This window comes from Mus musculus, chromosome 2 (genome assembly GCF_000001635.26).
Source record: "Mus musculus strain C57BL/6J chromosome 2, GRCm38.p6 C57BL/6J".
NCBI classification, from domain to species: domain Eukaryota; kingdom Metazoa; phylum Chordata; class Mammalia; order Rodentia; family Muridae; genus Mus; species Mus musculus.
In genome coordinates, this window is record NC_000068.7 from 120,261,251 (window position 1) to 120,289,147 (window position 27,897).

General features: G+C 48.4%; 1 protein-coding gene and 1 long non-coding RNA gene across 4 annotated transcripts; one reads left to right on the forward strand and one right to left on the reverse strand.

Moving 5' to 3' along the window:
* Gm52560 lies at positions 1-15,014 on the forward strand. The gene is made up of 2 exons (XR_003954057.1): positions 1-1,408; positions 13,809-15,014. It is a non-coding gene; the product is annotated as a predicted gene, 52560 (long non-coding RNA).
* On the reverse strand, positions 4,616-27,819 carry Pla2g4d (phospholipase A2, group IVD). Of its 3 annotated transcripts, NM_001024137.1 has the most exons (20): positions 27,710-27,819; positions 22,854-22,926; positions 22,542-22,678; positions 20,385-20,516; positions 19,744-19,784; positions 19,369-19,411; positions 18,016-18,079; positions 17,618-17,754; positions 16,665-16,775; positions 16,501-16,538; positions 16,193-16,328; positions 15,810-15,946; positions 13,984-14,206; positions 9,786-9,903; positions 9,345-9,482; positions 9,025-9,126; positions 8,703-8,897; positions 8,271-8,437; positions 7,519-7,705; positions 4,619-5,615 (listed from the first exon to the last, which is right to left on the reverse strand). In NM_001024137.1, the coding sequence occupies exons 1-20, from the start codon at positions 27,779-27,781 to the stop codon at positions 5,389-5,391; spliced, it is 2,478 nt and encodes an 825-aa protein (NP_001019308.1). In that variant the 5' UTR covers positions 27,782-27,819; the 3' UTR covers positions 4,619-5,388. The 3 variants fall into 3 exon arrangements, with proteins under 3 accessions (XP_006500476.1, XP_011238151.1, NP_001019308.1); XM_006500413.4 differs by lacking the exons at positions 20,385-20,516; positions 22,542-22,678; positions 22,854-22,926; positions 27,710-27,819 and adding an exon at positions 20,115-20,292 and having other exon boundaries at positions 4,616-5,615; XM_011239849.2 differs by lacking the exons at positions 19,744-19,784; positions 20,385-20,516; positions 22,542-22,678; positions 22,854-22,926; positions 27,710-27,819 and adding an exon at positions 19,631-19,726 and having other exon boundaries at positions 4,616-5,615.
* Positions 27,820-27,897: the final 78 nt, after the last annotated feature.

The window sequence follows — 27,897 nt, forward strand, 5'->3', positions numbered from 1 at the left end:
GTGATTTCCAGGCCAGTCAGGTCTATATAGCAAGATCCTATCTTAAACAGAACAAATTAAAACCAACCAAAAGGAAAAGGGAGGAGGAGAAGGAAGAAGAAGAGGTAGAAGAAGAAATAATGAAGGTGGTATCCATCCCAACCTTGTTCCTAAATCTTAAGAAAACAAACTAAGACCTCTTCGCCCAATATGGCAGGCTTTGTTTTCCCTGATGTGCATCAGTGTGAGCTGGTGGTCCACAGAGCCACAGAATCAACAGGACTTGTATGTGTTAGGGTTGATCCCAGGGTGTGGCACTCATTCTACCAACCGGGTTACACCCACAGCCCCAGGTGTCTGCTTCTTTGTCTGTAGAAGAGAGTGATACTCTGAGGGTCAGGTTTCGGTTCCTTGCCCCACAGAAGTTAAATGAGATCCAGGAGCTGTCATATTCTGAGGCTGTCTCTTAGCAATTTTGGGGATTAGTCCCAAGACCTCCCAAGATCCACAGATGTTCCAACCTCTTAAACAAAAGGACACAGTGTTTGTATAAAACCTACACAATCTTCCCATATAGTTTAAATGATCTCTGGGTGATTTGTAATTCCTAATACAAGGAATATGGCATATACAGTTGCTATGCTGTGTATTTTAGCAATAATGACAAGAAAAAATCTGTTATGTACAGATGCAATTGTTTTTCTGCATAGTTTCAGTGGGCTATAGATATACTGTGGGAGGTGGGTGGAGACAAAGAGAGAGAGAGAAAGAGGAAGAGAGAGAGACAGAGGTAGAGTAACTGAAAGAAACTGAGAAATAATTGAAATAAGTAGTTTCACACCATTGAGGAAGCTTGATAAGTCCAAAATTTGGTGGAGGAGGCCAGCAGGAATTCCCAGGGAAGACTTGCTATCTGAATCCAAAAGTGGCGTCATCAGAATTCCTGCCTCCTCAAGCCAGCCTATCAAGACCTTCGAGTGACTGGATGAGGTCCACCCACATGATGGAGAGGATTCTGTTGCATTCATATAGTAATTTCCATGTAAATCTCATTTAAAAGAGAAAGTCAGAGAAACCTCTAGAATACTGTTTGAATCCATTTCTAGGCACTGGGGCCCAACACTGACAATGTTAACCACCACAAACACCATGTCCTATATCAGGGTATATAAATTTCCAAGTTAAGGGCTTGAGATGGTTTGAATTTGGTTGGCCCAGGGAGTGGCACTATTAGGAGGTGTGGTGTTGTTGGAGGAAGTGTGTCATTGTGGGTGTGGGCAATGAGACCCTCCTCCTAACCACATGGGAGCCTGTCTTCTCCTAGCAGCCTTCAGATGAAGATGTAGAACTCCCAGCTCCTCCTGCACCATGCCTGCTTGGATGCTGCCATGCTCCTGCCTTGATGATAATGGACTGAATCTCTGAACCTGTAAGCCAGCCCCAATTAAATGTTGTCCATATAAGAGTTGCCTTGGTCATGGTGTCTGTTCACAGCAGTAAAAACCCTAGCTAAGACAGGACTTTTGAAAAATTCTGAGATTGTGTGAAATTTTATCAAGAATTACTTTCTTATTATTTTTGTTTGGTCTCTTAGTTGATACTTTTTAAAAAGTTTTCTGACACAATGCTATTCCTGCTATATATATCTTGCTCAGGAAAAAAAGATAATCAGTCTAGTTATTTGTGTTTGCCATTCCCATGACTACCACCTGTGCTGAACAGAAGGCAGAGCTAGGATATGCTGGGTCTTCCTGCTGGGCTTCATGTCTCTGCCTGTCTGCTCTGGGCCTCCTGAGGAGCCCATGGGCTGCAAGATGAGCAATATACCTCGACATCTGTGAGTAGGGCTGACACCTGCTGCTGTCAGTCCTCACCAGATTGGGAAGGGTGATAGCAGGGGAGACAAAGGCACATGCACACTCATGTGCCAGATATGGCAGTGGTCTCAGTCTGCCTCAGGCTGAGCATTCTGTGACCTCACCCCAGCTCTCTCTGACTTTTTCAATGTCTCTGAATGGATGGAGACTCTCCATCCATTTGCTCACTCTATGCCCCTCTCACACTCAAGAGCCTGAAAGCCTGGAGGTGCCCGAACCCCAGAGCAAAGACAGCTTGCAGCGTGCCATGTCTTCCTGGGTCTCGAGGTCACTGCTACAGAATGCATCTACAGCCTGAGGGAATGGCGCTCCACTCTCCCTTACCTCACTCAATTTTGGACCAGGTGGTTGCATATTTGAAGGTCCTTAGGACCACCAGATGCTGGAAGAGTTCAAACGTAGAGCTTCAGGAAAGCACTTGCTTGTCCTGGAAGTCTGAACAGTACTTCTAATCTTTAGTTCCTGCAGCCCATCAAGGCTAATGACCCCAAAACCATGGCATTCTGGGGCTTAGAAATTCCTTCTTAGGGTTGAAGGCAGAGACCAGACCTCACTTTGTATGAAGTTGGCTATCCATAAGTAGGATGTGTTATGCAAGACACAGGGTGTTCCCAAAGACACAGAGCTAAGTACTGCTTTAGAATCTGGGGACCGGTGTGGAAAAGGCACGTCTTGGTCTGTCTTTCCCACTTTCAAGTTTAGTGAGTTTCTATTTGTCTGTTTCGTCGTGCTTTGTTTTAGTTTAACATTCTTAAGATTTTATGTGTATGAGCATTTGTCTGCGTGTATATATGTGCACCATGTGAATGCCTGTTGTCTGTGGAGGCCAGAAGAGAGCATTAGATCCCCTGGAACTGGAGTTAAAGATGGCTATGAGTTACCATGTGGGTGCTGGGAATCAAACCTGGGTCCTCTGCAAGGGCAGTGCTCTGACCTGCTTAGCCCTCTCTCCAGCCCCTTAGACATTTTATGTTCCATCCATCCACCCATCCATCCATTGTAAGTGTATACTCATTTGCCACAGGTCAGAAGGCAACTTTTATGAAGTTGTTTCTCTCCTACCATGTGGGTCCAAGGGATTGAACTCAGGTTGTCATCTTGGCAGCAGGTACCTTTACCTGCGGTACATCTTACCAGCCTTGATTGTTTTGTTTGTTCATTTTTGGTTTGGGTTTTATTATTTTGAAACAGGGCCATGCTATGTAGACTTGGCTGGCCTGGAGCTCCCTGTGTAGATCAGACTGACCTCAAACTTGGTGCTAGGATTAATGTTATGTAACACCATGCCCAGCTTCCTGGTAGTTTTTTTGATGAAGATGATGTTGTTGGTTGGTTGGTGTTTGTTTGTTTTGTTCTGTTTTTGAGGCAGGGTTTTGCTGTGTAGCCCAAGCTGGCCTGTAACTTGCAGATCCCGTGTCTCAGATTCATGAGTGCTGGGAATACAGATGTGTACCACCATCCTTGTCTGTATTTAGTGATCTTGAGAAAGTTGCTTAACCCGTTGATGCCTACCAGCCAGAGACCACCAGGAACTTTGCTGGTAGTTGACAAATTTCATTTGTGGTTTTACCCAAGGAGGCAGCACATGGGAAACTGGAGAGCATCTCAGTAGAGGTGAGGGTGGGACTGAATGAAGGGTTTGGGCTTGTGAGAGATGATTTTAAGGGAATCTTCAAGGTAGCAAAGGTTTGCCCTGGCTTGGGTGCTGTCAGGAGAGAGACAGATATACAAGTGTGTATCTTCATAACTTTTATCTAGGAGGTAGTGAGTGAAGCAGGGATAAGAAGGCATGAGTGGTATCTTATCCACTCTTGAGCCAAGATCAGCTAACGTGAGTCAAACCTGTGACAGTCTTGACTCTTCCATGCTCAGCCACCTTAGGGAATGGTCGTCCCTTGTCTTGTTCTGTCACTGCATGGTAACCATGGTAACTGTTGTCACTATCACTCTGTGAGAGTGCTGCGGCCACAGGAGGGTAAGAGCCTCAGGGCACTCAGAGGCAGGAGCTGGTTTTCCTCCTCTCACTCCTGAATCTCACTACTGAAAGCACAGACGTGGTGATACCATCTGACATCACCGACCACAGTGAGAACGAAGAAGCTCAGCACGCAGCGCCCACGTAAAACAAAGTACCATGCGCAGTACACTGCACGGACACGGTGGCTGGGAAAAGCAAATTTATGGTATTACAAGAAAGCAAATCAAAGCCAGATACGGAAGAGGCAGCTGAGGGAGGACCCTGTGTGGGGACATCAGCTGAGGCCAAGCCCTGAGCTGAAGTCTCTCCTAAAGTTCCCACTTTGCCTCCTGCCAATGGAGCGAGTGTGTGTGTGTGTGTGTGTGTGTGTATAAGTGTAGGAGATAGAGAAAGATATGATAGCAATACACATGAAAAATTCTATGACATTGTCAGTGCAAGGGAGGTCAACATCCAAAAATCAGTAAATGGAGTGAGGCGCATGGATAGAATATAGGGAAAGACTCGCATGGTGGCTCACACTTTTAATCCCAGCACTCGCAGAGGCACAGGCAGGCAGATCCGGTGAGTCTGTGGCCATTTGGGTCTATATAATGAGATCCAGGCCAGCCAGGGATGAAGAGTGAGACTATCCCATCTTTAAGGGGATGTGATGCCCTCTTCTGGCACTTGGGTGTACATGCAGACAGAGCAACTTGTATATTAAATAAATTAAAATTAAAATTAAAAAAAACATAAAAATAAAAACAAACCCACCTGAGTATCCCAAGAGAGGCAAAAATTACGCGACAACATTCAATACCTTTTTATGATATCACTAACAACAAAACCACTCAACAAACTAGGGACAGAACAGAATGTTTTCAATCTGACAAAACCCAAACCCACTTAAGATTGAACAGCAAAACGGTAGGAAGCCTTGATGCTGTCCTTCCATATCAGAAATAAAACCAAGGATGGCTACTCTTGCCGTGTCCGTGGAGCACAATGTCCAGGATTCTAGTCAGGGCAATTCAGTCAGAACAAGAAATAAAACACATTCGAACCAGGAAGGAGGAAGGAAGACCATTTCTTTCATAGATCGCAAGATCCATAACTGAATTCCCTCCAGAATCCACCAAAAAGTATTCAAGCTGGTGAACTGAAGATTGCAGGATTCAAGTTCAAACTACAAAAACTAAGGAGATGTCCATTAGCAGTGAACAGTCTGCTGCCATCAGGTGTCTTATGTACGTGTCACAGGAGGTATTCAATTCCTCTAGGACCAACTGGAAACACAGGGAAGGATGGAGGGTGGGGTACGCCCTCTGGGCAGTGAGGCCAGCTGCAGTGGCTTCCATAGGTGTGCAAGACTGTCGCTCAGCCAGGCCCTGAGGAAGCTGAGCCCCATGGAAGGGGTCCTTTCCCTCCAGCCAGAAATACAAATGTGGGTGGAGAACTGGAAGCTCCAGCCAAAGGCACTGCCACTGTGCCTAGATGCAGGCTGAGTTAAGCCCTTGGAAGTTGGAGGATCATAGTGTGGTCTTCAGAGCCTCAGAGACCCCCTGAGAAGCCTCACGTCTTCACTCCCAATGGCCTGGTCTCTGAAGCCCTCCGTTTCAGAACTGTCCTCAGGGCCTGCAGGATAGTGCCCTGGTTGTTCTGAACATTGTAGTCAGAGAGCTGAAGCAACCGGTCGAAATCTTCGTTCTTGTAGGTCATGTTGTACATGAAGTAGGGGGAGGCAGCCCCTGTGAGATTCACCTGCCCAGCCTTGAGCTCATCAGGGCTGCGCCTGACACCTGCCAAGGATGAGAGGAGGGTCAGGAGCAGGGCCCAGAGGCCTCCATAGGTGTGCAAGACTGTCACTCAGCCAGGCCCTGGGGAAGCTGAGCCCCATGGAAGGGGTCCTTTTCCCTCCAGCCAGAAATACAAATGTGGATGATAAGAAACAAGTTTGAAGTAAGAGGAGTTTGGTCCCCCCTACAACTCCTACAACACATCCCATAGTTCAGACAGTTCATGGGGTTGCCCCACAGCTTCTTGGAGAGTCAGAAACTGAGAACGAGCAAAATTGAGATTAACGAAAGGATTCTTAAAGTTCCTGGTGGGAGCAAAGAGAAGACTTTCTTTGGAATTCTAAGGCCTGGCATCTGGCTACTTAGAAGGCTGAGGCAGGACTGTAAATTCAAGGCCTGGTCTACAGACTGAGATCGCAGACAGCCTGGACGATTAAAACATGGGCTGGGGATGTAGCTACTGAGCTCTTGCTAATATGTGGAAGAACTTGAAAGAAAGAGATAAAGAGAGAAAGGGAGAAAGGGGGAAAGGGGGAAAGGGGGAAAGGGGGAAAGGGGAGGGGAGGGGAGGAGAGGGGAGGGGAGGGAAGGGAAGGGAAGGGAAGGGAAGGGAAGGGAAGGGAAGGGAAGGGAAGGGAAGGGAAGAGAAGGGAAGGGAAAAGGGAAAAGGGAAGGAAAGGGAAAAGGGAAGGGAAGGGAAGGGAAAAGGGAAAAAGGAAGGGAAAAGGGAAGGGGAAGGGAAAAGGGAAAAGGGAAGGGAAGAGGGAAGGGAAGAGAAAAGGGAAGAGAAAAGGGAAGAGAAAAGGGAAGAGAAAAGGGAAGAGAAAAGGGAAGAGAAAAGGGAAGAGAAAAGGGAAGAGAAAAGGGAAGAGAAAAGGGAAGAGAAAAGGGAAGAGAAAAGGGAAGAGAAAAGGGAAGAGAAAAGGGAAGAGAAAAGGGAAGAGAAAAGGGAAGAGAAAAGGGAAGAGAAAAGGGAAGAGAAAAGGGAAGAGAAAAGGGAAGAGAAAAGGGAAGAGAAAAGGGAAGAGAAAAGGGAAGAGAAAAGGGAAGAGAAAAGGGAAGAGAAAAGGGAAGAGAAAAGGGAAGAGAAAAGGGAAGAGAAAAGGGAAGAGAAAAGGGAAAGGGAAGGGAAGGGAAGGGAAGGGAAAAGATGTGGGATCCGGGAGGACAACTGAGCAGTAAAAGTACTGGCTGCTTTTCCCGAGGACCTGGGTCTCACTCCCAGCCCCCACATGGTAGCTCACAACCATCTTTAGCTTCAGTTGCAGGGGTTCTGATACCCCTTTCTGGCCTCTTTGGGCCCCAGGGCATGCAAGTGGTGCACAGACACACATGCAGACAAAACACCCATATTTCAAAAAGAAAGAAAAAGAAAGAAAAGAAGAAAAAGTAGAGCCTTAATCCACGTGTGATAGTGCACTAATCCCAGCACTCAAGAAACTGAGGTTGAGGCCACATGTCGACTGGGGCTGTCCAGAAAGACCTTATATCAAAACAATCAAAAGAGAGTAAGTCTGGAAGGGTCAGAATTATGATCTCAACTAGAAAACTGGGGGGTAACGCACAAAGGCAGGCAATAGATTCCCCCACCCAAAGTAGACAAAAAAATCTGCCAAGCTGGTGGAAAGGGGGATGGGAAGGGATGCGAGGAGGGCTGAGATCGGGAAGTCAGTTGAGGAAAGGCTTAGTCCCTGAAAAGGGGTCCCAGGCCACACCGGGCACAAAACAGAGGGTCACTATAAAGTTCCAGGATAGCGACAAGTCCTTGAAACCCGAGAGCTTCACAAAGGTGTGAGCATCAGTGCCCAAGGCCAGGGAGGCGTGGCCAAAGAGCCCAGAGCCCAGCCCAAAGCCTTTCCTGGAGCTGTTCTGCCCACCAGGGAACCAGAAGGGAAGATGGCCTCACCAGGGGCTGAGTGATCCCTGAAGGAGTCATTGACCAGCGGGAAGTGCAGCACAACGGGTGCTTCCGGGCAGGTGGGGTCTGAGAAGAGGTAACATTCCTGGGGCTGGCTGTGGTCCTCTGGGCTGGGCTCCACACGGGGGAAGGGCAGGCCCCGAGCTCTGCTGTATTTCTCAGATTGCTGCAGCCCCTAGGGGGAGCAGAGAGCGGCCCAGAAGGAGCTGTGTTATCTCAGATTCACTGTAGGTACGTTCCAGTTCCCACTTGCTCCCTCAGCGTCAAGACAACAGCCTGGCCTTGCGCTGGCCCAAACTAAGGCCTCCAAGGGAATCCAAGGATCCCAGTAGTTAGAAATTATAGGTGGGAATGAAGATCCAGCAGCCTCCCCCACCCCCCTACTGTTATTACAGCATCAGTTGAATCTTAGCCCTGAAGAGCTCCAGTAGTGGACCTACATGTGATGCTGGCTGGCACTGCTGCCACCCAGACTTCCTAGGGAAAGTTGGGAGTTGGCCGTGGCAGTGCTTGGGGTCCCTTGCCAGCTCTGTTGTTGTATCCCAGAAATTCCCATTCACCTGTCTTGGGATCTCAGAGCTCAACCACCATCGCCGCCCTTCCCAATGGAGGACCCAGAAATACCCTATGGGTTACAGCTCCCTCCCTTAGTCATGGGAAGTGTGAGGCAGAGACCCTGCTGCTCATCCGTGGAGATGAACCTGGCCCCGCAGAGGGGTTCCCGCAGAGTGACTAGGCACCTTAAAGGGAAGGGATTGGTTGTAATTGAAGGAGATTATGAGGTCCACTTGGCGACCTGGGCGGAACAGGGAGGGACAGCTGCTGTTCATGAAGCAGCCAGCATCAATTAGGCAGAGCTGAGGGTCCTGTGGGGTCAGCTGATTCGGGGTGTCATCTAGGTTGCAATCTGATAGACAAGGCAATGCTGGTTAGAAGCAGTCACCCTTCCATAGGTAACGGCAACTCTCCTCTGATCCCATTCCCCTCCATGTCGCCTTATGTCTGATGTCACTCTTTGAATTCAGACCTTCCCCTAAACCCACAATGGGATCTCCAGACCACACCCCAGAAGAACATACATATGACCTCCTCACAAACCACTGCCAGCTATCAGCCACAACACAACCCCAACCAGGAGTCCGGTTGTGGGGACACATGGCCATGGTCCTTACCCGCCCAGGTGGAGAAGTGTCTCTGGTTACAGTAGTCCCGGTGCAGCTGGAGGCCATGGAGGAAGTTGGCGCTACGCTGGTGGAATGGCCTGCCAGTCAGAAAGCCCTTAAGTGCCTGGGCCAGAGCTGTTCCAGACTCCAGCCATGGGGCCTCCACACCAGAGGAGGTTCCTGCTGAGCCTGAGAACTCCTTCTCTGCATCAAGAGTAACAGACATTGCTTGTATGAGAAGCCCAAAAATACCTGTTCATGACCTCTCCCACCAGCCTCCAAAGGGGAATGGTCTCAGCCCGGGCTCCCCACTTCAACACCCCTCATTTACCTGAGTTCCGGACATCCACAGGGAAATTGTTTGAGTCTTTCCCATAGGTGATGTCATACCAGATATCCATCAGGTTCACAGAGAAAAGGTTGCTCCAGATACCTGAAAGCCAAATTCCCAAGAGGGGCCAGCCCTTAGATCCCTGTACCCTGTCTTTCCCACAGGGCACCAAATGATCCCCACTCTTGGGTCCCAGTAGAAAATGGGTGTGGGGAAAGAGCAATTTCATCAATACTCTTCCCACTGCCCACCTGTCCCTCACCCTGGGGTTCTGCCCAGATCTGAGCTACAGGAGTCCTACCCAGGAAGATAGGGCTTACCTTCCAGAAAGCAAATCTGGGACTCGGGAAGTCTCTTCATCAGCCGTCCCATGAAGAACTCAGAGCCGAAGAGCTCAGAAGGGACAAAGCCTCCATATTTCAGAAACCCAACTTCATAGGGAGAGAACTCTACCCATTCTAATGGGATGGAAAAGAGAGGCGGGGATGGGAGAGAGAGAGCAGGGACTCACAGGTCTGTTGAGAGCCTGTGAAACTGCCCCTTGCAGGCCTTTGGCTCCCTCCTGTCTGTTACCAACCCTGCAGGTATGAGGGAAGCAGACTCCTGGGTGACCATTCACTTATCCCTGTCCACATGCACAGACAACCCCACACCCAAGGACACAGTGCTCCGAGGGATGGCTCCCGGGCTCTGTGATACTGAATTCTCTGGGGTGTGGAGGAGTTGGAGTTTGTTAGAGGATGGGATGGGCAGGACTTTACCCTTGAAGTGGAGGGTTTCCAGATGGTTCTCTTTGACATTGAGGCTCAAGTAGAGAGGCAAAGGGTTCTGACCCCTCTCCAGTGCAGCTCTCTGTCCTGACAGCTTCTGATCTGTCACCTAGGGTCAGAAGCATGAAGACATGTCTCGGAAGCAGTAACTCCAACAGGTTCACGGCAGGGTAGGGTAGGAACATCAGAGTTCAGTGAGGAGGCTATAGCCCTGCTGAGGTCTGGAGGCTATGAGTGGCTGTGTGCAGCCAGCTCTGAGCAGCTCCATATATAGTCTACCATATCTCCTCCCATTCTGTCTTCACAGACATCACACAGACACATACACAGACACAGAGACACATGCACAGACACACACACACACAGACACATGCACAGATACACAGTCGCACACAGAGACACACACACAGACACACACAGAGAGACACATGCACAGACACACACACACAGACACACACAGAGAGACTCATGCACAGACACACACATGCACAGATAAACATAGACACAGAGACACATGCACAGACACACAGTCACACACAGAGACACACAAAGAGACACATGCACAGACACACACACACACAGAGACACATGCACAGATAGATACACAGTCACACACAGAGACACAGAGTCATACACAGAGACACACACAGACACATGCACAGACACACACATACACATACATACATACACACATTCATACAAAGACAGATACACATCACATATACCACACAAACACACAGAGACACAGACACATGCACACACACACACACACACAGAGATAGACTGTCACACACACACACACACACACACACACATACACACACACACACACACACACACACACACATACACCTTTCCAGGAAGCACACAGCAATCTTTTTGCCCACATTCTGCCCAGGGATATACCACCCTTTTCAGGTTCACTTTAATGCAGCTCAAGTCTCAGCTTCTTCCAAATGCTTTCCTGACATCCCTGCTCCATCAACAAAATATTAAGGAAAAAAGTGTTGAGAACTGAGGATGTAACTCAGTTGATAAAACAGTTCACCTAGCATTCACAAGACCCTGGGTTTGAGCCTTCACACTGCATAAAACAGGCATGGTGGCACATGTCTTGTAATCCAAGCACTTGAGGGATAGCAACCGGAGGATTAAGAGTTCAAGGCCAGCCTTAGCTACATAGCAAGTAGGATGCCAGCCCGAGCCACATGAAACTCTATCTCAAAAATATTACTATAAATCATATACATAAACTCATGCTGATGCCATTATTAGAGGATCAAATGATAAATAATAGGTTTTTTAAATAACCAGGGTCAAGCTGTAATTTTAACACCTCCTTTGTAAGTACACTGTCATAAGCTTTCCCCTCTACGTCAATTAGCTGTTGCCACCAGACGGAAACGTCAGTAAAAGTGCAACACATCCTGAACTGAATGTGAGCTTAAACAGTAGATTCAAGGGACACACGGGACACAGTAATACAATAAAGGCATTTCAAGCAATTACAGTGGTCTGACAAATTCAATGAGGTTTTGATTAGAATCCCAATGTTAATACTGAAACGTGACTAACTGATTCTGCAATGAGGACTAGAAGGCCAAGAACTGCCAGAATAATTTGAAAGAAGAATCTGAGTAGATGCTCATTGGTCGGCAGAATTAGTACTATGAGACTAAGCCTTCTAAACACAGCAGAAATGGTGCACATAAGAACTCACAGATACTGGAGGCACACACAGGGGCTGTGCACAGGGGCTGCACCAGACAGGGCCCAGTGCTAAGAGGAGAAGTGGACAAGCTCTCTCCAAAGACAGCCTCTTACAAGCAAAAACTTATTTTTCTCCAACAGGATCTCACTGGAGATATAATCCATTCTTAATAAGGGCAAGCCCCACACCCAGCAGTAGATGGCTAACAAAAAAACCCTAAATCAGTGGCATCCTTGGAGGTTCATAATGCTTTGTCAGGGCATCTGTTTTAACCTTTCAGGTCACTCGTGTATATATTATAGCTGCTGGGTTTGTGGTTTTGTGGAATTCCTGTGTCTATGCACATGTGGGTCTCTGTGCCTGGTTTTCATGTGGTTTTTCTTTGGCTCTTTTCCATTTGTTCTATTCAGATTTGTCTGTTTTTCTTTTATCTTATTTTATGATTATTCTTTAGCTGCCTGTGTGTTTTGTAATGAGAGAGAAGAAGGGTATGGATCTGGATAGAAGGGGGGGAGGATCTAGAAGCCGAGGGAGGGAAAATCAGAAGAACATCTATATTCAATAAAATAAAAATAGAAACAAATAAAATGACTATTTTGCTGAATGTTATCTACAACAGATCCAATAAAATCCCCCTTTAAATTCCAATGACATTCTTCACAGAACTCAAGAGTGGGTTCCAAAATTCACATGGAAGCACAGAGGAAAAAAAAACCTCAACTAGTCAGAGATCAAAAGAGCCACACTGGAGACATTATAATACCTGATCTCAAAATATGCTACAGAGCCATAGTAACAAAACAACACTAGCATGGCACAGGCACAGAAACAGAGACATGGAATAGAAGATTCAGAAATACATACATACAGCTGCAGTCTCCTGATTCTTGACAAAAATATATCAGAGAAGAGGCAGCCTCAACAACAACAGTGCTGGGGAAACTATAATCACACGTAGAAGGACTCTATATCCACACATAGAAGGACTCTATATCCACACATAGAAGGATTCTATAGTCACATGTAGAAGCATTCTATATCCACATGTAGAAGGATTCTATATCCATATGTAGAAGGATTCTATATCCACATATAGAAGGATTCTATATCCACATGTAGAAGGATTCTATATCCACATGTAGAAGGACTCTATATCCACATGTAGAAGGACTCTATATCCACACATAGAAGGACTCTATATCCACACATAGAAGGATTCTATATCCACACATAGAAGGATTCTATATCCACACATAGAAGGATTCTATAGTCACATGTAGAAGCATTCTATATCCACATGTAGAAGGATTCTATATCCATATGTAGAAGGATTCTATATCCACATATAGAAGGATTCTATATCCACATGTAGAAGGATTCTATATCCACATGTAGAAGGACTCTATATTCACATGTAGAAGGACTCTATATCCACACATAGAAGGACTCTATATCCACACATAGAAGGATTCTATATCCACACATAGAAGGACTCTATCCACATGTAGAAGGACTCTGTATCCACATGTAGAAGGACTCTATATCCACATGTAGAAGGACTCTATATCCACATGTAGAAGAATGAAACCAGTTCCCTATCTCTCATTCTGAATCCAAAATGAAGACAGTTTACAGAACAGGGGCAAAATGTCTTTGTTAGAGACTCACCTGACAGGGGACTAACATCTGGAATACATGAAGAGCTCAAAAGCCTAAGTACTCCAAACCCCAGACTCTAATCAAATTCTCAAAGAAGCACAAATGCCCAACAAATGTGATTCAGCATTCTTAGGCATAAAGGAAATGCAAGTCAAAGCTACATTGAGATGTCATCTTACTAAAGGCTCTCTCAGTGCGTATCAAGAAAATGAACATCAATAAATTCTAACAAGGATTTGAGGGAAAAGAAACAGCACACTGCTTCAGGGAATGTAAATTAGAGCAGTTGCTATGGAAGTGAATATTGAGGTCCAAAAACATACAAACAAACAAACACCCTACCTAAAATTAGAACTTCTTTACCTCGACCACTTCTGGACATCTGCCCAAAGAACTCTAGGTCACAACACCACTGCAACATCATATTTACTGCTACGGTGTTACTGCCAAGTTATGGAATCAGCCAAGGATTCCATCATCAGATGAATGGGTATAGGAAATACAAAATATACACAGTGACGTTTGCTGCAGCCACGGAGAATCAAGTGCATGCAACTGTAATTGAAGGGCTTACTCAGAAAGAACGCATCCTGGCATTGAACAGATACTAACGCTCATGCTCTTTGTTTGTTTGTTTGTGACAGAGTCCCCTGTGTACCAGGCTCGCCTACATTTGCTATGTAGTCTCTGCTGGCCTGGAACCACTTTTCCCCAATTTCCCAGGTGCTGAGACCCGATGCGGTCTCTCAGAGCCTCTTCCACCCTCAGTAGATGCGCTTGAAGACACAGCCATGCCATGCAGCTGAGAAGAGATCCTACCTGCCCATGCAGCTTGGACTCCAGCACCAGGCCCCACAGGTCTGCTACCGTGACGGTGTAGCCCTGCTCTTCCCGAAGCTTCAGTGTCTGGCGGTAGCTTGCCAAGTGTTCGGGGAGGAATTCCTTCAGCAGGGTTTTAGCCACATGCTCCCTAGCATGACTGATGGGTCCTTCGAGGTCCCTCTGTGACCACTCTGGGTCCCTGTACAGGTGGGCCATTGTCCTGGGGGAACAAGAGGATGAACGCTGAATCCCAATCCTGCCCTGTGTCTAATCCTTAAAGAGGGATTGTTGAGGTCCTTGATGCCAAGATAGTCCGTCTGGAGACGGATCCTGGGACTTCCTTCTAGTCCTGGTCTAGGTCTGGTATATATATACACACACACACACATATATATACACACACACACATATATACATACATACACATATACATATATACATGTATATATACACACATATATGTGTGTATGTATGTATGCATGTATATAGTTATGATTTAGATTTTATTCACTGGGCTGAGGCTCAACCTACAGTCTCTTACAGTCTCTTGCAGGTGCTTCAGTGATGAGGTATTTCCGACCCATATATAATTTAGAGTTTCTCAGTAGCCACATTAGGAAATGAGCAGGAAAACAGTAAAGAAGCTTTAATAACTTATGTTGTTGAATTCAGTAACAGCAGCAGCCAACAGTGGGCCTATAAAGGACATTTTCCCATCTTCTCTCCTCTGAGGGAGTACCCACTCTGCCCCACAGACCCCTTCTCCTCAGAGCTGCCCCCATGCTGCTGTCTACGTCATGTCTCACTCCAAGAGAACGGTCCCCCTCAGAGGAACTCCAAACCTGAAAACGTGCAGCCACGTATGGCTGATGGCTTTTATACTGGACAGCACCAGTCCCCACTCCTACCTTTACAGACCTGTCCTGAAGTTATTTAAGACTGTACTTGTCAATTGTTAAACTTCTACTCCTACTTTAGTAGGAGTCATGTGTCCATGAGGTTCGGACGAATGAATCTGTAATAGTGAATGGTCTGGTCTGTCTGTGTTCATGTTTGGAGAGGGGCTGGAAAGTGGGCATTGTTATCTTTGTATAAAGAACATCCCCCCTCCCCTCCCTTCCTCCTCCCCCTCTCTTTCCCACCCCCCTTTATTGTTTAAACAAGATCTCACTTGGAACTCATAGCAATCCTCCTGCCTCAGCCTTTAACACACTAGGATTACAGGCATGGCCTCCATGCCCAGCCATGTATGAGAGAATTTTTTTGTTTTGTTTTGTTTTTGTTTTTCGAGACAGGGTTTCTCTGTGTAGCTCTGGCTGTCCTGGAACTCACTTTGTAGACCAGGCTGGCCTCGAACTGCCTGCCTCTGCCTCCCGAGGAGAGAATTTCTTGACCTCATTTTCCTCACCTGCACCATATAAGCAAGAAGGACAACTTCCCTCAGAATGTGGTGTAATCATCAACTGTGGGGCCAGCTGGAGGGCCTGATGTGTCAACCGTAGCCTACTGCCTCCCGTCAACCTATGAGTATGTCTCTTATCACATACATTTTGGAGATAAACTGAGACTCATAGAGATTGCTCTAGGTCACCAAAGCCTGCAAATGGAGTTGCCAAAAGCAAATCCAGCCCTTTCTGGGTCCTCCCTCTTCCAGCTCCTTAGTACCTAGGAAAAGTCCTCTGACTTCACTGTGCTCAGCAGGACTTTCAGGTTAACTGTTTCTTCCTTTTGAGAAAGCTGTTTGGCCCCCATAAGATCATATTGTTCTGTCCACTACTTTGGGCTCTAATCATCTCTGCTGTTCCAGTCCCTATAACCCTTACCATGTAGAGCCTGAGATGCCACTGAAGTAGGTCACACAGTCCAGGAGGCCCAACTTCTGAAGCGCCAGTAGGTGGCCGTAGAGTGAGATCATAGCCCGCATACCTCCTCCCTCAGCATTGATGCCCACAACAGGGACCTGGATTGCATAGAGATGCAGAGATGGGCATGAGCTGCCCTCTGCCTCACTCGAGCCTGCTCCCTGCCTCCAGGCAGGGGGCCTTGCAGTCAGGGCTGACTGAGGGTCAACCCTCAGCCCAGAACAGAACTCCCAAAGAGAACAGAAACCCTACCTCCCCAACAGTCCAATTGCATTCTTTGGAGGCTAAGAGAGCACAGAGCAGTAGAGAATGTCTACACCCACATCCCTGCTGTATCCCCAAACCTCATCTTCGTTCAAGTCTTCATCCAGTTGCAGAGCCTGCTTCAGGGCGGCAGCCACCACCTTCTTCCTCCTGCTTAGGAAGGCCTGCTCCTCGGGACAGAGCCCATAGCTCAGCCTCACAGACAGCTCTTTGGGGCTGGAATGGTGGAGGGTCCAGGAGTTAGGAGAAAACTGCATGGCTCACTCCTTGGGTGACCATAGAGCTTCTAAAAACACTCCCTGCCCAGCCCCCAAAATACCCTATGCATAGCACCCCTCCCCCACCCCATGTTCCTTTTCTTTGTTCCCACAGAGTTGATGTCTCTTACCAACAGTCTGTCTTAAGCTGCAGCTTCCCTTCTGGAGCCTAAAATTAAAGCAAGAGACTCTGAAATATCCTAGACCCTGGAGGGAGACAATGGGTATCCCTGGGGTGTGTGAGCACCTCCATTCCTTTCCTGTCTGCACTTCCCCTCCACATGAGGCCACTTACCTTCATAGCAGGAATGTCTATGGTCATCTCCTTCCCTGCGGCCAACGACATCAGGGGTACATTGAAAGGTGTCACCGAGGTATCTGAGTTCCAGCCACTGTTTCTGGGGCCCTGAAGGGAAACGTCCATTCATTCATTCAATAAATTCTGAGTGTCTAGACTGCAAGCAGGACAGCCTGTTCTTGATAATAGTAAACTAATTATAACAATTACAGATAGTGATGGCCAAGACTGCTTGCCTTTGCAAGACACTGTTCTCACTAAATCACATGTGTCAGTTTCTCAAGAAATAGGTCATGGCTGGGAGTGGTGGCACATATCTCTAGTCCCAGCACTTGGGAGGTAGAGGCAGATGGATGTCTGGGTTTGAAGCCAGCCTGATCTACAGAGCCAGTTCCAAAGCAGTCATGCTTCTAGTGAGACCCCATCTAAAAATATTTTTCAAAGAAAGGAACTGATGTCAGTAATGGGGTGTTGGCGCATCATAGTGTGATGGGGTAAAATGCTGGGAAGGAAGGGAGGTCTGGGGGGGTCTGTCTAAAATGAGGGACCCCATGGAGGGCATCTCTGAAGAGGTGTTGTTTGAACTAAGATGGGGAGGGGGAGAAGCAGGAGGCAGAAGAGGAAGAGGAGGTACTGGAGGCAGCCGGAAGACCTGGAAAGTACTTGACATGTTTGAAAAGCAAAAGGAGGGAAGGATGGCCAGAGCATCAAGAAACAGAAATGAGAGAGCAGAGAGGACGAGGCCAGGCTGCACAGGCTGCCTGTGTGGGCATCAACAGGTTTTATTCTACCAACACTAAGTCTTCTGATGGAGGAACACGGAAAGATTGACACTGTGTGATCGTCCCCAGCCCCCACTGATGTTCCCTGAGCACAAGAGGCCTGGCCTTGGTAGGAAAGGGCATGGAGCTAGCTAAGGGTGGTGGGAGATTTGGAGAGCAGAGACTCACCCTCAGGTACCCATTCAGTTCTGTGTCTTGGCCCCTCATGTAGTGGAAGCTGAAGGTAAAAGCTGTGTCCGGGAAAAATGTCTGTGTGTCCTCATATGACCCCTTCAGCATAAGCTCCAGCTCTAGTTTGTCCTGGCCTAGGGAGGAGACCAGATGAGAAGGAAGGAACAAAGGAACCTTGAACTCCATCTCGGATCTGGGATACTAGCAGAAGTGGCTGTTTGTAGAAGAGGAGGTTGAGGCTGGACCACAGTGAGCAGGGTTCTAAAGAGAGCCTTCCCAGATTGCTTGCACGGTATAGCCCGAGGGGCTCCCACCTATGGCAGAGCTGTTCCCTTCTTGTACAGGTTTCCCAGCAGCCTGTGCCCACCGTGGTCCAGGCAGAGTCCAGTTCTCACCTGCTGCCATGGCGGTGTTCCCGGCTCTGTCCAGGGAGACATCCAGGTGTGACAGTTCTCGGGCCTGGGGCAGACGACATCATAGTCAAAGAATTTCACACGGTTAGCTGAGGTCCCCTCTACCTCAACCCTGAGGCCCATTGAGCCTCAAACCACCACACACACAACACAAAGTGGGGTACAGAATAGGATTTCACCCATCTCTGACCTGCTGCAGACCGCTAAGCCTACTGTAGTCTCATGTGGGACATCCAAGTCAGTCCACCCCTGCCTGCTCCTGTTCTTAACTTTCTCGTCTTCTGAAAGCTCTAAAAGCTCCCGGCTCTCAGGCTCAGGTCTCTCTGTTATGGCTCCAGTGTTCATCTCACAGATTCTCAAGTATGTGGGAATCTCAGGCCCACAGGCGGAAGGTGACAGTAAAGCATTCAGAGCCATAGTGACCAGAACATCTCTTGATTATCCTCAGCTTCACCGACTTGCTTTTAGAGCTCTCCCTGGGAAGCTCGGTGGCTGAGGCTGCTCTGGCCAGCCCTTCCAACAGAACTGCTGGATCTAACTACACACTACTCATCCCCACAACTCAGGGTGTGTGTGTGTGTGGCAACTTCTGGAAGTGCTAGTTCACTGTTTTATCTTTGACATGAAGTCTCAATATGTAGTAGCCCTGGCAGAACTGAAACTCACTGTGTAGACCAGGCTGGCCTCATGCCTCTGCCTCTCAGGTGCTGGGATTACAGACAGGTGCCACGGTACCAGGCTACCCTACGAATTCCTTTTAAAGGTAAACTAACCATCTGACCGGCGTGTTGCAAGCCCCTGAGGTGTGTTCCAGGGGTCAGCTCCAGGTTTTATTCATCTGACTCCAGTTAATGAACCCCACAATCAATAGGCAGCTTTCGATGCAGCGCTCGCCACCTTGTGGCCATTACTGCCTACTGCAGTTTCATGAGATCGCCAAGAGACAGGCTTGCAAATTCTACTAGAAACACCTTCCAAACCTCAGTGACCTCAATATTAATAAATGGCCCTGGGCCTGGCATGCAGGACTCCACTGTGCTCATTACACATAACTAAACATCAGCAAAAAGCATCTACGTTTTCTCAACAGTTCTCCAGCCATCCAGCTGGAAGCCTGGACAGGCTCTGTATAGTCACGTGACCTCAGCTCTGGACGGACACACACACACACACACACACACACACCCAAGCCCTACAGGATGATCTTTTGGGAGTCTGGGGTAGTTTTACCACAAAGCCCTAGCCCTGTCTTGTCCCTTCCCCTCCACACCCCAGAATACCGTTCCCAACTGCCCCGCTACCCCCGAATCTCCCGAGTCACAGGAAGGTCGTTACCACAAGAACATTGTTGGTGATGAGGTTTTCTGGAGGGTCCCACCTGAGAAAATCAAAACATCCATTCTGAACTTAGGAAATCAAAAGTGTTCAAAAAAGTATTGACATTATCACCCCCACCACCATATTCCTATCCACAGGGATATCCCTGGGTGATACAGGATTAGGAGAGACGCTGCTGTGTCTGGCAAGGTGAAATGAGAGCAAAGAACAGGGGAAATGCCACCCACCCTCCTCCTTGCTCCCAAGAGGAGCCCCAGACCTCTCCAGCAGATGCAGAGCTGGGAAGGTGGCTCAGATGAACAGACCCGGGTCAGAGCCAGTTTTCAAAGAAGAACTAGTGTCCTCAGCCACCTTCCAGCCCTTCATTCTTACGTTCTTTCCATTAGGAGCTCCACATCTAACTCTTCTGGTCCCTGTAATCAAAGAGGGTCGGCATGTACAGTTGACACCAATCTCTTAAAAGCATTATCCTGCCGTCTCTAGTAGTCTCCAAGGAAGGTATACTATTGAGACTATTTCCAGTACAAAATTAAGGGGAAGATAAGCCAGCTATTAAAGTATCAGAAGCTAGAGGACTACAGGTTCTTCCCCCTGGTTTCCCAAGCCCTGATGGGACTGAAAGAGCTTGGCTAAAGGTGATCTGAGGATACCCAGCTCCTATTTCTTCTTCTGTTGAGGAGGCTTCTGGGCCCCATAATTCTACCATCCCCTCCCCAAGTCTGTAGCAGGAAACAGAACCAGACCTTGGTGGGGCAGGCCTGGAGTCCCTTGAGCAAGGGTGATGGGTCCACACTGCTCTCTGGTGGTTGCACTGAGCAGTTTTTTGAGGGCTATCATTGAGGTGACTAAGGCTCTGACATGGGGAGATGCTGTCAGGAATAGCAGCTAGACCGACCAGTCCCTTTCCTGTTCAATGAGAATCAGCTTTTGTCCCGTGAGTGACTACAGCCAGCAGCATCCTGGCAGGTAGGAAACGTTGAGCAATTTCCTTAGCCTGAAGCCTTCTTACCCACCTGAGGATTCAGGCTGAAGGTTTTCTGGAGCAGCTGTCCAGGAAGGATTTCTGAGACATCATAAGAAACCTTGAAGCAGATGTCATCTTTCGTAATTACGTCTTCGTCATAGATAGTTAGTTCTAGAATGTTCTAGGGGCCAGGAACATAACATAGTATCTTTTCATTGCAACATTAGCTCATATACACAGGTAAAGCCAAATCCAGTGAAGTCCCTAGTTTCCCCTCCTGTGTTTTTTATAATGACTTATTTAGTATGTCTGTGTAAGGGTGTTGGATCCACTGGGACAGGAGTTGCAGATAGTTGTGAGTTGCCATGTAGGTGCTGGGGATTGAACCCTGGTCTTCTGGAAGAGCACCCAGGGCTCTTAACCTCTGAGCCATCTCTCCAGCCCTCCCTTTGTGGTTTTTAATTATAGTTTTTTAAAAAAAGATTTATGCATTTACTCTATGAATGTGAGTACACTGCCACTGTCTTCAGACACACCAGAAGAGGGCATCAGATCCCACCACAGGTGGTTGTGGGCCACCATGTGGTTGCTGGGAACTGAACTCAGGTCCTCTGGAAGAACAGTCAGTGCTCCCAACCGCTGAGCCATCTCTCCAACCCATAATTTTTTATTTAATAATCATACAAGAATATAAAGTCTTTGGATCTAATCTACCCTCGCCCCCCACCCCTCCCTTCCAATTCCTCCGTTACCTTCTACAACTCCTTCCACCTTCGTGCCTTCCCTCAGTCTCTCTCTCTGTCTCTCTGTCTCTCTCTGTCTCTCTCTCTGTCTCTCTCTGTCTCTGTCTCTCTCTGTCTCTCTGTCTCTCTCTGTCTCTCTCTCTCTCTGGCTTATTACATAGAGTCCACTTAGTGCCTCCTGCATGTGTGTAAGTGTGCACCATCTACTGGATGGTACACTCTCAGAGCCCAAATCCCCGAAGAAAATGGACCAAATCCTCGAAGAAAATTGACTCTTCTTTTCCCAGTAGCCATCAGCTGCCAATAGTTCCCCAGACAGAGGACAGAGGGTGGGGCTTTATGGGCCCCTCCTCCATGTGGACCAAAATCAAGGGAGACCAGGGCTTCAGGCCTGTAACCCTAGCCCTGGGGAGGTGGCTACAAGAGGACCATATATTTGAGGCTGGTCTGAATCACACAGTGATTGACTGTCTCAAATATGTATGTATGTATGTATGTATGTATGTATGTATGTATGTATGTATGTATGTATCCTGAAGAATTTTCTTCCTAGGCTGGGCATAGTGGCTCATGCCTACAATCTAGCAGTCAGGAGGCAAAGACAGGAGGATTGCTATAAGTTCAAGGTCAAGCCTGGCTACATAGTAAGAGCTAAGCCATCTAAGCCTATGTAAAAAGAATGTATCTGAAAACAACAATACTTTACACTCCCCCCCCCAAGAAAAAATAAGCTTGGGTATGGTTGCATATGAAAGCAGAGTCAGGTAGATCTCTGTGAGTTTGAGACCAGCCTGATCTACATAGTGAGGTCTAGTACAGCCAGAACTACATAGCAAGACCTTGACTGGGAAAAAAAGAAAAGAGAAAGAAAACCAATATTTTAAAATGTCTCCTGGGGCAGGCAAGATGGTTCAGTGTTTAAAGGCACCTGTTGGCAAGCCTGGCTAACAGACCCATTCCCCAGGACCCGCATAGTGGAAGGAGAGAACGGACTCCCCAGAGTTGTCCTCTGACCTCCACATGTGTGCTGCGGTACATGCAGGCACACACACACACACTAAATAAACATATGTAGTTTAAATATGGAAAAGGTTTTCAACTGCTCTGCTGAGCTGGTTCCCTAACACACCCAGAAGGCAAGTGCCAGGTACTTTGCGATCCCTTTCTATGTAATTTCCCTTCAGCCCTGCAGCAGCCCCATTAAAAAGGAATGCTTTCTATCCACAGATCAGAGATGGGCTCCCCAGAAGCTTCAGCTTGCCAAACGTCAGTCCCACAGCCAGGGAGTTGCAGGGCCGCATTCTTGCTCACAGCACATAGAGTCTGGAGCACAGACACCCTCCTCCCCTGAGTTCTGGGAGTGCTGGAGCAATCCCACTTGTTCCCAAGGTCCTCATGTGGAGGGAAGGGGGATGGACTGTTCTACGAGTGAGTGGCTGGTGCGACACCCACGTGACATTTACCTTGACCTGACTCTGGATGAGGAAACTGAAGGTCTCGTTCCACACAGGATGACTGGAGTTAGTGACTGTTTGGGTCTTGAATTTCATTCCAGAAGCTGTTGGCAGCTGCACAGTCACATAGGGATCTGCCTGACTCACTGACAAAGTCAAGGGGACCAGGCATCAGAAGAGAGTGGATTCTATACATCCTTTCCAGGGATTTGGTCCAGGTTCCTTTGACAACCCCAGTATCCCCTGAGAGCAGCTAAGCCCCACCTCAAAGATCATTTGGTCCTTTCCCTTGGGATCCAGGCCCCACCCACAGTCACTCACACAGGTCAGCCCTGGGCAGACTCCGAGCCTCCAGGATTTTCACAGTGAGCCGGCAGAAGACAGAGGCCTCCTCCTGCAAAGAGACCCCCAAGCCCTCAGCGGTCAGCAAGCTCTCAAACCTGGAGATGCTGCGCTGCCCAGGTCCCTGACCACACACATCCACCAATCTAGTGCATGGTGATGGTGGCAGGATGCCAGGCCTTTGGGGGAACACCTTAGAGACAGATAGCCTTGGGGTGATGATTCTGGCCTTTGGCAGCCATGGGATGGCAGGTCAACTGGGGTAGTGATTGAGGGACAGAATCTCAATTACAACAGACAAGGCAAGGAGAGAACACCGTCACATCTAGACCTTCCCTAGAGGGCTGTCCTTGTTGGCACAGCCTACTCTCGAGCCTACTCCTCGTCCCTTTGTAACTTTCCCATGTCTCAAGGAGGGCTGAGCCAAGGAACCCAGTGGTCCATGGTATCTGCAAGTTCTAAAACATATGTTGTGCGTGCCTATCCTGAGCCAAACCACCACCATCTTGGGGAATTTAGCTTTGCCTACTTGCAAAAAGTATTCCAGATGGGCTTGTTTATAGCTCCTCATGGAAAGAGGGTCATGAGACCCTCACCTGAGAGTATCCAGAGGCTCTCTTCTTCCTGCTGCTGTATGCAACTCTGCTTTAATGGCATGTGGCCTCAGGGAGGGGCTAGAGTATATATAGGAAGAGGAGAGACTAGGAAAGGGTGTTCCTTCTGTGTGGTAATACACTGGGCATGAGTTAGGCAACTCTGGGAAGGTCAGCACCAGCTCAATAAATGGTGGGTGAAAGGTCACTGTGTATTCAGATGCTCCTGAGGCACCTGAGACCTCAGATGAGCCCAGGAGAAAGCAAGCAGTGGATAGGCAGAGAGCAGAGGGCAGCAGTGCCCAGCTGGCTGAGTCTTGGCAGAGCACTAGGGGAGTAGCTGATTTCACCTCAGCTGAAAACCCTAGCACTCCTGGGACCCAGGGGATCCCGTGGTTACCCCCACCTTTGCTTCAATTTGGGTTTGGCTGCTCAGCTTGTTTAAGTAACTTACACAGACAAACCCCATGATCTGAGGTTACGCACATAGGCCTGGCAGCGTTCTGGGCTGGCTCCATTGACTTTGTAGCCTCTTAACAAAGTGCGTACCAAGAGGACAGCATCTGCAGTGTGTGGTTCTAGCAGGAAGAGTCCACAAGGAAGGGCCCTTAGAATGGGTCTGTGGAAGGGCATATGCAGATGCATAGGCAATGTGTACTAGCTGATCCCAGTTAGAAGAGGACCATAGATGGCAGAATCCCCAAGGGACACCACTCACATGAAGGCACAGACATAATAACCCTGGAGACACACGATCCAGTAGCCCTGAGGAGAATCCACTGATGTGCCTCAAGATAAGAAAATCCCGGACTGGGGCTTCTGTCAGTCAGGCACTGACACTGAATAAGAAAGAGCTCATGGGACCATCTCCTCCCAGCCCTTCTGCTCTCATCCAAGGAGACCAGAGCTGTGTAGCGGACAGTGGGCATTACAAGCAGGGACATAGAGGCGTTGTGAAACCTTAGATGGTTTCCTGTTGTGCCTCTCTTGCGAGGCTCCACAGCCCGAGTGGTCAGAGAGTCCTCGTAGCCACTGGAGCTGACCTGGGTTTTGCACAGATGCTTCCTACTAGAGTCTGAGGGAACCCAGTGTTCTCTCCATAGAGAGCTGGAAAGGATGATGAACCAAAGCAGAATGGCTCAGGAGGTGGCCTGTCCCAGCATCTGCTCCTCCATGGCTCTACACTAAATTATTCTGTCATTTTAGTTACACACACACACACACACACACACACACACACACAGAGAGAGAGAGAGAGAGAGAGAGAGAGAGAGAGAGAGAGAGAGAGAGAGAGAGAGAATGAGAGGATTAATTCTAGCAACCCCAGCCATATTTCAACCCCATAGCCCTGAGCTCCAACTCCTCCCCACCCAGGTCCTCACTGCCTGACACACAGATGCTGCCTGTGTTGATACTGGTCTGTGAAAGGTGTGGAGTGCCAAAGCTCCACTCTGAGACAGAGGACCAGCGTAAGTGGCAGGCCTGGCTAACCCACCTCTCTGGCCAGGCTAAGAGCCCACAGCCTATGAACTTTAGAAGGGACTGGGGAAGTGGCTCGGATGGTAAAGTACCTGCTGCTCAAACCTCAGTACCTGAGTTCAGATCCCCAGGCCCCACGTAAAAGCCAGGCATGGTAGTAAAGTCTCTAACCCCAGCACACAGAGGAGGCAGAAATGGGTAGATCCCAGCAGTCCATTGGCCAGCCAGTCTAGGAAAACCGATGAGCCCCAGGTTCAGTGAGAAACCCTGAGATGGAAAGTGATTCAAAAAGATATCCAATGTTGACCTCTGACCTCCTTATACACATTTGTGCACACACATATAATCCTCTCACACAACAAATGCATAAGTCATTAGCACTGACCCTTTCTCCCTGTAGGCACTGGGACCATCTCAGCCTCAGAGAGCCCCCATAATTTGGCGAGTTATTTTGTCTAAGACCTTTGCTAAGACAGAGTATACACAGTGCTGTAACCATACTCCCAGGTGCTCTTTACCAGAGATGGAAGGCAGTCTCGAGAGCCTGGCTTTATACTTTTGGTCCTGCCTGCTACTTGCTATATGACCCTGGGCCAGTCACTAAAGTCCATTTTCTCATCTGGAATGAAATAACAGTAGTATTGCTCTCATAGAGTATTCTCGGGGATGGGGGTGGGGCTAAAATATAGAAGAATTCTTCAGAAAAATGTAAGCATTTTTCCCCCAGAACGTCAAAAACAAACAGGTTTTCTGAGGATGTAGCTTAATGGTAGACACTTGCTTAGCTCGCCCAAGATCATCCGTGCCTGGGATTAGGGGCGGGGGGGGGGCGTTTCTAGATAACCGCTCTCATTACTATTGATAAAGTGCCTCTGTGGGCCTAGCTACTACCTAAGCTGATCACAGTCTCATTGGTGATTCCTCACAACTTCGCCAGCAGTACTCAAATTTCCTCCATGTTTATAATGTGGGAACCGAGACTCAGAAAGATTAACGCACCCAGGGCCAAGAGTCAGCTGTCAAGGGCATATCTCAGCAACCCTATACCAATCTACCTGCCTTGCTTCTTCATATAAACACCACACATCCCCGCTGCCCTTGAGACACTTACATACTAGAATCTCTTCATTTGCTTTTGACCAATATGATTACTGAGCCACCACAGTAGCAGCATGACTCTTTCCTAGGGCACGGGGCATCGTTTTCACTGGCCAAAGATGTTCCCATATGAAATGGCCTCTCCATCACTGACTGGCCTCAGATGCTTCTTGGCCACATTATCTGTAGATCCGGAGACCATCTCTTGTCGAGGGTCTCAGCCACTCTCCCTCCATCCATACAGGGATGGCATGCCCTCAATGATCCCCCTACCTATGGAGAGGCCCAGGGTCCACATTTTGCCAGGAAGGTTTGAGAGAGGCTCAGTGCTGGTCCCTACCCATGACAGGTGTGGACCAAGGGAGATGGGAGCCCTCCAGAGTGGGGTACACAGCATCATAATCATGATCTCCATCTCTGTCAGACTGAGAGGATGAATCAATGCCTTCGCCCTTCTGCCTGTGACAGGACCCTCAGGGAAACTTGGGAAGGCAAGGTGGATGCTATGGATAGAGATCCCTGCCCGCTGTGAGTCAGGCTGAGCTGTAAAGTCTACACAGAAGCTCCCACAGAACCAGTCTGGTACCCAACCAGCTCTGCCAATCATTCTCCTGCCACCAGGAAAAGCTCCAGTCCCCAGTCAGCAGCAAAGAAGCCCAAGAAGCAACTGCTAAAGCTGTTTCAGGAGCCACTTTACAAGTCTTAAGGGCAGGACTTTTAGTCAATCATATCAGTCAAAAACTCCCAATCCTGGAAACTCCAGTTGGGAGGACGGAGCAATAGAGCCAGGACTGGTCACCCCCCTCCACTACCTTGTCACAACAAGATACTGTCACTGATGGCTGACCTGGGTATGGGTTCTCTCAAACTCAGACTAGCACAACAAGTCTTGCCTTCCAATGGAAGCGTTCCTTTCCATTTCCCCCAGCGATCCAGCCTGGCGGTGCCCACATCCTTTCCAGCATCAGTATCCTGTAGCTGCTTGCCTCACATAGCTTAGGCTGCCTCTCAGAACCCCAGTGAGAAACCCATCAAGGTCTGCAAATGAAACACAAGGTGGTTCTTGGAGAGCCACCTTGGAAACTTAGTGTCCCTTGAGGACACTTACTGAGGCACCGGGGGCAGACAGAGGACCTCTCCCTGTTGGCCTTGGTCTCTAGTACAGGATGAGAACTCTGGGCTGAGCAGAGTGAACAGTCTGTGGGATCCTTGGCCTGGGTGCAGCCCCAGAACTCTTGGAGCCAGAAAATGATTGGCATGAGGATTTGAGACACTGAGACCCACAGGGCTCCAGCTGCTTCCAGGAAGTTTGCTGGCCTATGGTGGCAGATGGTGCACTATAAGGGCCTGGCGGGTCTCTTTAGGGAGGAACAGCCACTGTTCTCTAGTGTGGGGCAGAGGGAGCATTCCTGAGAAAACAGCCCTTAGGATGCTCTTGCCTGCACATCATGGTGGTGAACAGAAGCCCTGCTGACTAGAACCGTGGTCCCCAGGTCTCTACTTCTATGGGTGCTGCTTACCCCTGCCCACTCCATACTCCCAAACACCAACCTCCCTTCCCCTCAGCCACACAGAGACTCATCCCACCCCGCTCGCAGCCACAGCAGACTTGTTGGGCTCAGGCTCTCCCTGATTGCTGGCCACTGGCCTGGCAGACACTGTTACCTGGTAAGGATGGCCATGTAGTCTCTCGGGTGACAGGCTCTCCATGCCTACTCTTCTATCTCCACTCCACATCCAACTCCTGGCTGGATGCGAAGTCCGGCTGTGACTCTGCCTATCCTGGAGGAATTGTGGTTCTATAAACAGGTAACTCCACCCCCAGGTCACTGTCACACAGCATTTCAAATCTT